The sequence below is a fragment of the Mustela putorius genome, unplaced genomic scaffold, assembly GCF_011764305.1.
Source record: "Mustela putorius furo isolate JIRA1106 unplaced genomic scaffold, ASM1176430v1.1 tig00000145_pilon_pilon_pilon, whole genome shotgun sequence".
Lineage (NCBI taxonomy): Eukaryota > Metazoa > Chordata > Mammalia > Carnivora > Mustelidae > Mustela > Mustela putorius.
In genome coordinates, this window is record NW_025421294.1 from 13978823 (window position 1) to 13992244 (window position 13422).

At 34.6% G+C, this 13422-nt stretch overlaps 1 protein-coding gene across 2 annotated transcripts in view; it reads right to left on the reverse strand.

The window, feature by feature from the left end:
• The window catches only part of MTREX (Mtr4 exosome RNA helicase), a 97823-nt gene that overhangs the window by 58031 nt on the left and 26370 nt on the right, over positions 1-13422 (reverse strand). For both annotated transcript variants that reach the window (XR_006605332.1, XM_004744652.3), the window contains exons 8-16: positions 13231-13355; positions 11955-12053; positions 11228-11330; positions 9707-9838; positions 8143-8222; positions 6181-6291; positions 4514-4615; positions 1310-1435; positions 72-222 (exon numbers count right to left, since the gene is read on the reverse strand). Coding sequence is in view for 1 of the 2 variants with exons in the window: in XM_004744652.3 (XP_004744709.1) it covers positions 72-222; positions 1310-1435; positions 4514-4615; positions 6181-6291; positions 8143-8222; positions 9707-9838; positions 11228-11330; positions 11955-12053; positions 13231-13355 (1029 nt within the window). In the remaining variant the exon portion in view is untranslated. The remainder of the gene's footprint in view (positions 1-71; positions 223-1309; positions 1436-4513; positions 4616-6180; positions 6292-8142; positions 8223-9706; positions 9839-11227; positions 11331-11954; positions 12054-13230; positions 13356-13422) is intronic.

Here is a 13422-nt window from a genome sequence, read left to right on the forward strand (position 1 = left end):
CCAGTAATGCGGGAATTGTGCTATTTACTCTACTAGCTAAGAAGGCTCTGTTATGATAATTTTATACTTACTCTCTACTACTCCTGGAATTGCTCTATAATGCTGAAACTGGTAAAAGGATTTTTCCAACATGTACTCAGGATTAATTTCTTCTACACGTAGTAAGTTCAAAACCATGTTGTAGGTCAAATGAAAAGCACTATTTAGAGGATCAGCTGAGCCCTAAGGGGAAAAAAAAAAGGTCAATGTGATTTTTTTCAAATAAAATTTACATAGATACCTGTTAAACTGCTTAATAATTTAATCCATGTTAAAGAATACTGTACAAATAAGTTCTTTCTTTTAAATGACCAATACAAAGTAATAAATAGTTAATCTTTAGGAAAGTGAAAGGGAAAAGTCCACTAAGTAGCAATAGAACTTGTTAAATACTGTTTGCCAAGTATGTTTAGTTCTCTGCCTTACTGGCACTTGGTAAGACTACCATTTTCTGGATCCCTGGTGGGTGGGGCAAATAAATTGTAATGATGTGTCACTTTCTGGGCAGGTATTTAATTGCTGGTGTGAAAAGCTATCTTTTCCCTCCAGCACAGACTATTCATGTTCAAGATGCCGGTTTCTTCATCATCTTGCATCCTTAAACAAGAGTAGGCAGAACCTCCTCTATAAACCTGCATTGAACAAGTAAGAGAAATAAACCTTTAAGTACCCGAGATTTAGGTTTGTTACTGTAACATAACCTAGCCTGTGCTGACAAAGTATACACTAAATTCATTTCAGAAAGATATTTGGATAAAAATTAGCACCTTAAAACTCAGCTGCCTGGAGTGACATAAAACGGAAGTATTCCCCACCATACCAATTTACAGATCATTTTTTGTCTACATATTTGAGTCTCTTAACTCAGACAAAAGACTCCTGCGCACAAAGCATCCCCTGCTGAGAACCAAAATACCCCCTGAAGGGAGGACTTCCTTGAGCTAGTAAGACTCCACTGATAACTAATCCCAAAAGGATGAATAACTTGACCAGCAATGCCCACCTGTATGTATCCAGGGAACTTTGTACCACTTTTCCTTACAGAAACTTGTAAAGTATTTTTGGCACTTTGGAGACAACCTTTGAAACACTAGTCCTCTATCTTCCTGGTATTGGCCTGACTAAAATAAATTCCTTTTTTGGTTCAACACCCCTTGTTTCTCTTTAAAACAAGCCTTCAGTGAGTGGCTAAACCGGCTGCTAATTTCAAAGTGGCTCCTGAAGTATGTTTCTCAAATTGCTGGTGAGAGCAGAATCTTAACTTGGTTACCTTAAGTAACTGTTTTCCAATTGTTGGGCTCATCTTTTCATCCACCATAAGAATTACAATTCCTCTATCATCCATTCCCCGCCTTCCAGCTCGACCAGACATCTGAATGTATTCACCAGAAGAAATCTGGGTGAACATAATTAAAAATCCAGAGTTTAGGAGAAAACCTGGTGAAAAATACATTCTTAAATTTTTATCACAAAATACAAGAGCACAAGTTATGTATTCCAAAGAAGAAAATATGACTAAAAACATCAACTTTTAGGGGTTTAAGTAAAAACACAAAAATGCAAAACACTTAAGAATAATGTTATAGAACAAAATTTTAGCTCCAAAATGATCATATACACCAAAGGTACAGGGAAAGAATGTTAATTAACTGACATAAAATATCTTTGAGCCAGATGTTGTGGAAAAGTCTAAAAGAAAGCAAAGAAGGAGTCGAACTCTATAAAATACCAATTCTGACTTGATCATAATAGACTTTCTTATTCTGCAAAGTGAAATGAATATAAAATAAACTTTTTTTATTTTTAAAGTATAATTCTCTTGTTTTCTTGGTATACATCCCTGGAGTTCAGTAGAGACCATTCATCATTAAGAAGAACGTAGTCAAGGGCGCCTGGGTGGCTCAGTGGGTTAAGCCGCTGCCTTCGGCTCAGGTCATGATCTCAGGGTCCTGGGATCGAGGCCCGCATCGGGCTCTCTGCTCAGCAGGGAGCCTGCTTCCCTCTCTCTCTCTCTCTGCCTGCCTCTCCATCTACTTGTGATTTCTCTCTGTCAAATAAATAAATAAAATCTTTAAAAAAAAAAAAAAAAAAAAAGAAGAACGTAGTCAAAAAAGATTAGTAAGCCTTTTCAGGGTGACATTCAACTACTGAGACACTGGGCAAAGTTTTATCTGTAAGTGCTTCTGTACTATTTGGTGAGGGAAAGGGTCTACAGTTCTCCGATTCCCAAAACATACCTGACACAAGAAGGTTAAACTATAAGGATGCATATTACTGATAGCATCAAAAACAGACTTAACAACCCGGGAGAAACAAAGGCACTAGAAAAAACAACAAAAAAGCTAATCCTAAAAAAGATCTGAAAACAACATTTCAAAAAGATAATGCAACAGAACCTCAATAGGGCCCAAGGGCATCATTACAACATTATGGGATGTTATGGTTTTTAAGTTTAACAATATGATACTGAATCATCAAGAAAAGATTGCTTTCTTAAGTTCAATTATCGACTATACTCTGCAGACTTACTCTACGGTTCTCAGGATGCCAAGAAGTATGTAAAGTCACAAAAGACTTATTTTCTAATGGCATCAATTTTATTTAGAAAATTAAGTAATTTTAAACTGAAAGATAACAAAGATTTTTTTTTGGAAGATTTTATCTATTTATTTGACAGAGAGAGAGAGGGAACACAAGCAGGGGGAGCAGGAGAGGGAGAAGCAGGCGCCTCACTGAGTAGGCAGCCCGATGCGGGGCTTGATCCCAGGACCCTGGGATCATGACCTGAGCTGAAGGTAGACGCTCAACGACTGAGCCACCCAGGGGGCCCAACATAAAGATTTTTTAAATTTACAATATTTTAAAATGTAAAGCCTAAAACTATTAACTGTGTTATAAACAGGAATCACATTCTACATGAATTAAATTATTAAAAGTTCATTTTTTAAAAAATTTTATTTATTTGAGAAAGAATAAGATAGAGAGAGCATGTGGGCACCTGGGTGGCTCAGTGGGTTAAGCCGCTGCCTTCGGCTCAGGTCATGATCTCGGGGTCCTGGGATCGAGTCCCGCATCAGGCTCTCTGCTCAGCAGGGAGCCTGCTTCCTCCTCTCTCTCTGCCTGCCTCTCTGCCTACTTGTGATCTCTCTCTGTCAAATAAATAGAATCTTTATTTAAAAAAAAAAAAAAAAAAAGATAGAGCATGAGAGGGGAAAGGGTCAGAGGGAGAAGCAGACTCCTGGCCAAGCAGGGAGCCCAATATGGGACCTGATCTGGGGACTCCAGGATCATGACCTGAGCTGAAGGCAGTTGCTAACCAACTGAGGGACCCAGGCCCCTAATAGTTCAATTTTAGAAAGTTATAGGTTACAGAAAATTTTTGAAGATTGTAAAATTTCTAAAGACAAATGGCAACTGCCTCACTGTATTTGTATTTCTCTTTTGTACAGCAACCAAAACATTTTAAAATAAAACAAATCAAGAAAAAATGCTTTGCCTTTATAACTCTACCATGAGGGCTTTTCAGTGTTTTGATTATTAGTAATTACTGCCAGCAACTTCTCTGTGTATGAAAGAATCACCACTTTCAAGGATTAGATTAACTGAAGAATAGCTGGCTACTTAAAAATGTCTCCCAAATACCAGTTTAACTGAGTCTTTGCCTTGTCATGGATAAAGCAGAAATTTATTTGCTTTTCACCCCTGTGAAGCTCCACTGTCAACCTAGTAAATACCCATGTGCAGTTGTTTCTCAGTTTGACGACTGCTTTCTCTAATGAAGCCTTCCATGACCCCTCTTATATAAGTGACTTCTTTTTTTTTATGCTTTATCCTTCTGTACATACTTCTCAGAATCCATTATACAATATTTTATTGCACATCTGTCGATTTTCATCTACTTTCTTTAGAGATTGGGTTTAACAGAGTTTAAATTTGGTAATGATACTGAATCTCTGGACTAAGAATTTACTTTCTACTCAAAGTCACCATTTTACCTGCAATTACAACTTTCTCTCCTTCCTTCTGCCTTAGAAAAAACATTATGTGTGAACCTCTTAGAACTTCTATTTTAAACCTGAAAGATAAAATAGCTGCAACTGGAGCCAATGTAGATTTGGTGCCTTAAATACCCTAAACTTTAAGAAATGAACATTCTAGATATATTTAAAATACTTTAAAGCACTCAAATCATCTACACACTTAACCCTCTTCATCAAATATTTTACCGAGGGAGAATTTTCTTTTTAGGTTAGCCAAAAAACAAAACAAAACAAAACAAAACAAAAAACCCCAAACCCGAACAGATAGAAATGACAGCTCTGAAGTTAAACCTTGATGAACTTGTTTATTGATTTATGTGTAAGTTCCTTAGTATTTAGAATTGAAAATCTCAAAGATTATGTAAGCCCAAATCACCTTAGGTAAAACAAGTAAAGATAAAAATTATTCCAAGTATAGTAATTATTTTACTTACCCATCGGAAATCTTTCCCATCGAATTTCCGGGCATTTGTAAATAAAACAGTTCTAGCTGGCATATTAATTCCCATAGCAAAAGTCTCTGTGGCAAATAAGGCCTAAATAATTGAAAAATATGATTAAACATGTATTTTATTAAGCTGAAAAACTAGTTTTGTAATTTTCAAATATAAACATTAATTTTAAAATCAGTTGTTAATGAATAATGCAAAAATAAGACAACATGCTACTCTCAGATGTAATTCAGTATTTATATATAAAACTACCAAATAATATCTAATGTCCCTTGTATCCCAGAAATGTTTTAATTCTGGGAAAATAGTTTTTTTAAATTCCAGCGGTGGTAACTTAAAGAGGATACTACTGATCTAATGTACAAAGCATGAGGTTGCAGATTACTTTTCTAAACACTGAAAGTTACATTTCCTGCCTTTTTTACTGATGATACAACAGTTTTGGACCTACCCTCAGGATCTCTGAGGGGAGAACAGAATCAGTGGCTAAGCTCACTGTTAAGATCTCACCAACAAAAAACTGACTACACAAATAACTGGCTTAAGCACACAAAGGTGTAAATATATACAAATAAAATAAGTGAAGTAGTATTAATCTAAATTTCCACTAGTAGGGAAGAAGATAAAAACATCTTTTATTTCATCAACTCAATAAAAAGCTATTCACCTACTAAAAAGAATGAAAAGTTACACATATGACAAAACTGGATAATAACATGGGTAGTATAATTTTTTTCTTTACAAAGTAAGTCAAGAATTATTTGTATGTTTGCTAGTGAATACTCCTGAGAAATGAAATGGACGGTCTTTCATCTTTTACTTTATTTACAATCATTCTATTTGACTTTTACCACCACTAAGTATAATTTATGTTTTTAAGAAAAGATTCTTTAAAATGAGCCTCAACAATACTCTACAAAGGAACTCCAAGAGGGCCTCACCAGGACCTAGGTAGAAAGTCACTAGTGACCAATTCTTGATCTAAAATATCTCAAGTATGTTCTTTAAAATGAGTAAAATTCTTTTAAATATCCTATTTAGTGCTCAGATTCTCATGATAAATCTGATTTTTAAAATTTTAACCTGATTTTAAATAAAATCATTTATAAATCATACATAGGCTTAAGACTACATTCTGAAGTTGTTTCTGATTTTTAATACCCCATTTCTGAGTACGGATATCAATATAAACTTTAAAATTAAATTAGACTCTCTGTAGTTTGAATTAGCACATCCTAAAAAAACCTCTTTTTTATAACTACCAGCAATTCTCCTTGTCTTCTCTAATCGTTTTATTCTGTATATAGATGAGTCCACTCATAGAATCAACTCCTCTTTGAAAACTAAATAGCACCTTCTGCAAAATTCCACACTGTGTAGTGTTACCATTTCTTTCTTTTATTACTGGAAAGAAAAGCAATGATATTTTACCTATGGCCCAAAATGTATGAACTAATAACACGATACATAAAAGTCAAATTGTTGGGCACCTAGCTGGCTTGGTCGATAAAACATGCACCTCTTAACCTCAGGTTTGTGAGTTCATAGGCCATATCGGGTGTGGAGCCTACTTTAAAAAAATAACAATAATAATAACTTTCAAACTATTCATACAAAACAACTCGAAGGCATAATAAATAAAATCATACCTTTATTAATCCTTCAGAAAAGAGAATTTCTATAGTTTCTTTCAAAATAGGAAGTAAACCGCCATGATGAATACCAATTCCTCGCTTCAAGAGAGGAAGTACATGTTCAACCTGTGATTGAAGTATTTTTCAGTAATGTACGAAAAAGGAAAATAGAGTATGTTAAATTAACCAAATTAAGAAAAACGGGCAATGAAAAGCTGTTTAAAGGCATGTTATAACTTTTCAGAATAAAAGCGAAATCCAAACCCGTATTCCCACAGATTAACTCAAAACTCAATTCTGCCCTAGCTTTCCTTAATATGAAAAATATACTTTAAATAAAATTCATATATGCACTCCTGCCTCAAATTTTCCAGCATCACTTCCTCTTGGCAACTACTAAAGAAATGAGGACAAAGTATACATCTGCACAAAATAAACTTAGTATTAACCAGCTCCAACTAAAAATAAGTATAAAGCTTACTTAACATAAATATGTACTTCGTCTAAAAACAAATTAATTACTGAAGATTCATCCTCATTAACACTTTACCAAATGCAATTACATGTCTACTATTAGTTTTTATAGAAAACTAGGATAACAAAGATGTATAAAGACATGTCTTAGCTCTCAAATACTAATTCAGCTGGGAAGAAAAATTACAAGAAGATCTTCTAAGTTAAACAGTATTTTAGGGTGCCTGGGTGGATCTGCCATTAGGCATCTGCCTTCAGCTCAGGTCATGATCCCAGGGTCCTGGGACTGAGCCTCGAGTTAGGCTTCCTGCTTAGCGGGAAGCCTGCTTCTCCCTCTCGCACTCCCCCTACTTGTGTTCCCTCTCTCGCTCACTCTCACTGTGTGAAATAAATAAATAAAAACCTTAGGAAAAAATTTAGACAGTATTTTAAACACTGAGAAGCAGGGGTGCCTGGGTGGCTCAGTCAGTTAGGCACCTGCCTTCGGCTCAGGTCATGATCCCAGGGTCCTGGGATCCAGTCCCATATCCCACTCTCTGCTCAGCGAGGAGCACGCTTCTCCCTCTCCCTCCACTGTTGCCCATTTGTGCTTGCTCTCTCTCTCTCTCTCTGTCAAATAAATAAGTAAATAAATAAAATCTTAAAAAAAAATAAAAAATAAACACTGAGAAACATGCTATTATCTTTTTACCATGAATTCTTTACATATGAGAGTAATCACTTGGAAGCAGAATATAATCTCTCAACTTTTATTTCACAAAACAAAATTTTCATGCCTTAGGTCACATTACCGGAGTTCTCAGGTTTGGATGCACATTAGAATCATCTGGAGAGCTTCTGAAAGATTCTAATGACCACAAAACACATCTGACCAATTAATCAGAACCTCTGGGAGTGGCACCCAGTCATCAGTATATTTTAGAAATCCCCAAGCAATTCTAATAATTGAAGAAAAAATTCTCTGGAGTAAAAGTAGAGTAGACATTAAATTCCTCACTGAACACAGGATTTTCATTAGATGTTTTGTTTGGCAGACTTCTGAATTAAGCAATTTAGTGACTCTGGGGTGCCTGAGTGGCTCAGACAGTTGAGCATCTGACTTTTTTCAAAGACTTTATTTATTCGAGAGAGAAGGGGAGAGAGCACAAGCAGAGGGAAAAGGCAGAGGAAGAGGAAGAAGCAGATTCTCCAATAAGCAGGGAGCTTGACATGGAACTGGATCCCTGGACCCTATGTCGGGCACTGAGTGTGGAGCCTGATTGGGGTTCTGTTTCCCTCTCCCTCAGCCCCTCCCCTGCTCATATACACACATACACACACACACTCTCTCTCTCTTTAAAAAAAAAAAGAAAAAAAAGAAAAGAAAAAAGAAATTTAGTGACTTAAAAATATTTACTAAGTGTGTAAACAATGCAATATGTAGTAATAAAACCAAGAAAGGCAAGTAAAAAGAGGCTATCACACTTAATATCCACATTTTACTTAATGACACTAAACACAAACCTGAGGGAGTTTTTTATCCTCATCAGACAAGCAGTCTATGGCATTACTGAATACTTCTTCAACCATCTTCTTTTCTTCATCTAAGAAAAAATTCAAAGGTACATAAATATCTAAGTCAATCAGTGATATACCAAACTTCACAGATTTCCAAGAGTATAGGTTTATAAAGAATAAAAGTAGAGTATTTAATACAGAAGACAAAAGTAGATTAAAATTACTATTTAATAAAATTCACTGCCTTTCAAAATATATCTAACAGAATTCATCCACGAATAAAAGTACTATCTTATAAAATTAACAAAAACTACACTAAGTGCCATATATCTAAGTCTTACAATTACAGATCACAGGGATAATTTATACCCGTTATTGAGGAAAATGAGATTTACAGCAAATAATAGAGGCTGCTATTATTAACTGTTAGAGGAGCAATGCCAAAGTCTATGCCGTTAACTATTATACTGTCTTACTGTACAATGTCTATTTAATAACAGGTAGTCAATAAATATTTGTTCAATTAATCAGTATTAAGCAAATGCAGCACCGGTGGTTATAAGGAAACAGATCTAAGTAGAGCAATTCACTCAACTGAAAAATAAAATATTACTAGCTTCAGGAGTTTATATGGAATATCTGTTTTTACTTTGCCAATGGAGAAGTAAAAATTAGCTCTAAAATGCATGGGTTTAATTAATAACACTTTGATAATGAAAGCAATACCACAGATATTTGATTTTGGGTGATCAAGGATATTATTTACTTCTCATTATATAGGATTACATAGGTAAAAGTATGAACTGAATAATAAATGGGCTTGTATAAAGTATGCCAAATTTTTGGCTAGGTTATGCTACTATCTTGCTGTGTAACTTTAAATGAGTTACATTCACAGATAATATGTGAGAAAAATTTATTAATTTAATACAAGTTATCTTACTTTATTTTTAAAAATTTATTTATTTGACAGATCACAAGTAGACTGAGAAGTAGGCAGAGAGAGGAGGAAGCAGGCTCCCCGCTGAGCAGAGAGCCCGATACGGGGCTTGATCCCGGGACCCTGAAACCATGACCTGAGCTGAAGGCAGAGGCTTTGACCCACTGAGCCACCCAGGAGCCTCATCTTACTTTATTTAAAGGTTATACCACAATTAGGTAAAGGGCAGGTCTTCTGGTTTGGATTTTTAGAAGAATGAAGCACAGCACTCTTTACGCAGAAAGTGATTTGACCAAGTAACCTAGCCTTAAGTTGTCACACAGAGAGCCACAGTAACAAAGGAGTTTATGGCAATGAAGTACAAGAGGGTATATTCCTAGTATTTTTCAGTAGGCCCTTTGGATTTTACACAAAGCAATGTACTTAAACATTACAATAAAACAAAAGAAAAAGAAGGAAATGATAAAACAAGGCCTTTTATAAAACTGTAATGAGTACATTCCAGTAACTGTAATGTGAACTGCATATCCTAGCAATACATAACAGATTAATCATAAGATTAATCTTCTTACTAAAATATTTATATTTATTTTCACATAACATTAAAACTGTGTTGAAATTATATAGTACCTGTGTTAAAATCTAATTTGGTCATCTGAAGTGCATAGGCTTCACAATCTTTCTTACTGAAACTGAAAATAATTACAGGTTGAAAATTTCTTTCCATAATCATCTTCACGATCTTGAACACATTGGATGGTCCTGCAAAAAGAATATATAAACCACACCCAAAAATTAACTCAGAATGGAATACAGACCTAAATATAAAATCTTTAACTATAAAACTCTTAAAAACTATAGAGGAATAAATATCCATGATTTGCTATTAGGCAAAGCATTCCTAGGTATAATACAAAAAGCACAAGCAACAAAAGAAAAAAAAAACAGATAAGCTGGATTTCATTAAAATTAAAAACTCTGGTACTTCAACAGACACCAACAATAAAGGGAAAAGAGAACCTTTACCCACAGAATGGGAAAAAGTAGGTAAGGATCTACTATTCCGAGTATATAACAAATTCTTATAATTCAACAACAAAAAAAAGACAATTTCATTTTTTAAATGGGGAAAGATTTGAATAAGTATTTCTCCAAATAAGACACACAAATGGCCAAGAAGCACATTAAAAGATACATCATTAGCCATGAGAAAAATGCAAATTAAAACTACACTGAGATACCAGTTCATACCATTATGATGACTATATTAAAAGAGATTACAGTGAGTACGGGTAAGGATGTGGAGTAAATGGAAACTTCATATTCTTTTGATGGGAATGTAATATGGGGCTGCCACTTTGGAAAATAATTTGGCAGTTATTCCAAAGATTGAACACAGAAATACCATGACTCAGAATTCCAATGTTAGGTATACATTCAATGAGAAGAGAAAACATACATTTACATAAAAACTGGTAGATTACAAATATTTACAACAGCATCACTCACAAGAATCAACAAAGAGAAATAACCCAAATGTTCAACAACTGATGAATGGATAAATAAAATATGATACATTCATTTAATACAATGTTTTTTTTATTATAAAAGGAATTAAGGACTAACATGCTTTCATCACTTGAAAACAAACTGAGTGAAAGAAGCCAGATGCTGAAGACCACACAAATTATGACTCCATTTATATGAAACATTCAGAAAAGGAAAATAAGAGACAGAAGGTAGATTAGTGATTGTGTAAGGCTGAGGGGCAAGCGAAGAGGTTAGAAGAAATGAAAAATAACTGCTAAGGAATAAAGGACTTCTTTTTGAGTTGATGCAAATGTTCTAGAATTAGTAGTTGCATAAGTTTGTGAATACACTAAAATACACTGAATTATGCACTGAAAAATGGCAATTTTAATGGTGTACTAATTTCAATAAAAAAATTGTGGTGATGGCTGCATAATTCTGTTACATGGTAATAACTATGAAATGGTATACTTTAATGAATAAATTATATAGTACATGAATTATATTTCAATGTCATATAAGAAAAAAGAGATGTGCCTTTATTTATACAATTTTATCTTATACTATCTAGATCTTTATATAGCTTCCCAAGGGGAAAAAGTGAACAAAGTTCCACATTACCTTTTGTTCCTCCTTTCCGTCCCTTCTGATCTCCTTTTGCCAAATCACCAGCATCTCGAAGTACTTGCATTGCAGTATTAAAATTATCTTCTCTGAAGTCACCCTGGAATCAGATTTCTAAATAACCTCACTAATATTTAACCACAATACAAACATTTTTTTCATACCTCAAAACAGAGCTTCCTCAAAAATAAAAATAATGTAGAAATTATTACAAAGGTCACTGAAAGAGTTAAAAAATGTTGTGTATAATAGGTTATAAAAGGGAGAGATATTAAAACTGGGAAAAGCAAAACATAAGATATCTGAAACATGTCCTAAGTCCCTATTCTTCAGGCATTTTAAAACACTGGGAAAGAAGAAGGAAAAAAAACTGGGAAAGAAGAAAAATCTTCATTTATGCATAAGACAAACACAAGTTTTACATATAATTTTTGAAATAAAACTACATACAAACCCAACAATTCTGGACCACAAAACTACTTAAGAAAAAAAATGGACTTCTAACATTCTACTTCAGTTTAAGTAAAAATAGGTAGGAACAAGCAAGGATGACATTATAGGTAAGAATCACAATTACTCCCAGTGATGGGTAATAAGGGCAAGTATTGCAGTAAGCACTGGGTGTTAAACACAAATAATGAATCATGGAACGCTACATCAAAAACTAATGAAGTACTTATGGTGACTAACATAACATTAAAAAAAATCATAATTACTCCCTTACATTTTCATCAACCACAAGGTGCAGGCCATCTCCCCCTGCTGGAAAAATGTAGTGTTGCAAAGGAGTAGGCCGATAGTCTGTGTAAATTACATGACAAGGCTGTAAAAAAAAAAGAAAAGAAAAAAGAAAAACAATTAAACACATAATTTTATTTCTTCAAAATAATATTTAACCTACCTAGAAGATCTTGAAGAAATAAACTTTTGAATTCAACATTTTAAAAAGAGAAAAAACTTAAAAAAAATATCAAAACCAGGCAAGAGAAAAATGTGGAAAAATTAGGTCTATTAAATTATACTACCATCTATTCCCTAATCAGGGCCAAAAACATGATGTGAGCTTCAATAATGATCTTGGATTCATACCCTAGACCTGTGATGCCATAATTAAAGACAACACATACTCCTACATAGCAGTAGTATGGTGACAGAGAATACACCTTGGGGTAAAATGGGATTTTTTTTGCTCCACAAAGGTTTTTCGGAGCTTTACTAATTTGATCTAGCTCCTCCAGAAGATCAAATAGGTTTCTATCCTACAGAAGCAACAAGGATATTACAATATCCCATTAGAGAGCTTATTAACAGATAACGGTAAGAATACTGGTAAAAAGGGGGAAAAAAGGGCAGGAAAGTTGGACTACAAAAACAGAAGGGAAACACAGTAAAAAGGCTATGTTAACATAACAAGAATCAAATCACATGCTCAGGAGATGCACAGCTCTTTCCTGGTACTGAGGTCTTAGAGGAAATTCTCTACCGTAAGGCCTCACTCAATGAGTAAATGCAGTAATTTCCAAACCTGGGAAATAATCAAGATCAGGTTAGGAGCTTACAAGCCCCTACTCTCAGACATGCTTATATACTGGGTTTAAGATGGCACTTACAAATACACACTTGTGGGGCACCTGGGTGACTCAATGGGTTAAGCCTCTGCCTTCAGCCAGGTCACGATCTCAGTGTCCTGGGATTGAGCCCCGTATCAGGCTCTCTGCTCAGCAGGGAACCTACTTTCCCCTCTCTCTGCCTGCCTCTCTGCCTACTTGTGATCTCTCTCTCTATTAAATAAATAAATATTTTTTTAAAAAAAGAAAAAGAAAAATACACACTTGTAAGAGGCTAGTCAGGTGATTCTGACAAGCCCGTACTTGATGTGAGACATAGTTTCACATTAAAGTCTTCTTAATCCTAGGCAGCATCAAGAACAAAGTATAAAAGACAGCAAAGTCAACTTCCAATGTTTTAAATACTGAAGACATCAAAAAGAAAGAAAATACCTGCTTATGTAAATGGCAGATCCATTCAGCAAACTGTCGGGCATTTGGAATAGTAGCCGAAAGAAACACATAGTGGACATTGTCAGGAAGCAAAATAATAGTTTCTTCCCATACAACACCACGCTCTGGGAAAAAAAAAATTATATATGTACACACTTTGGAATTCAGAGTCACTTTTTTAACAAGTCATCT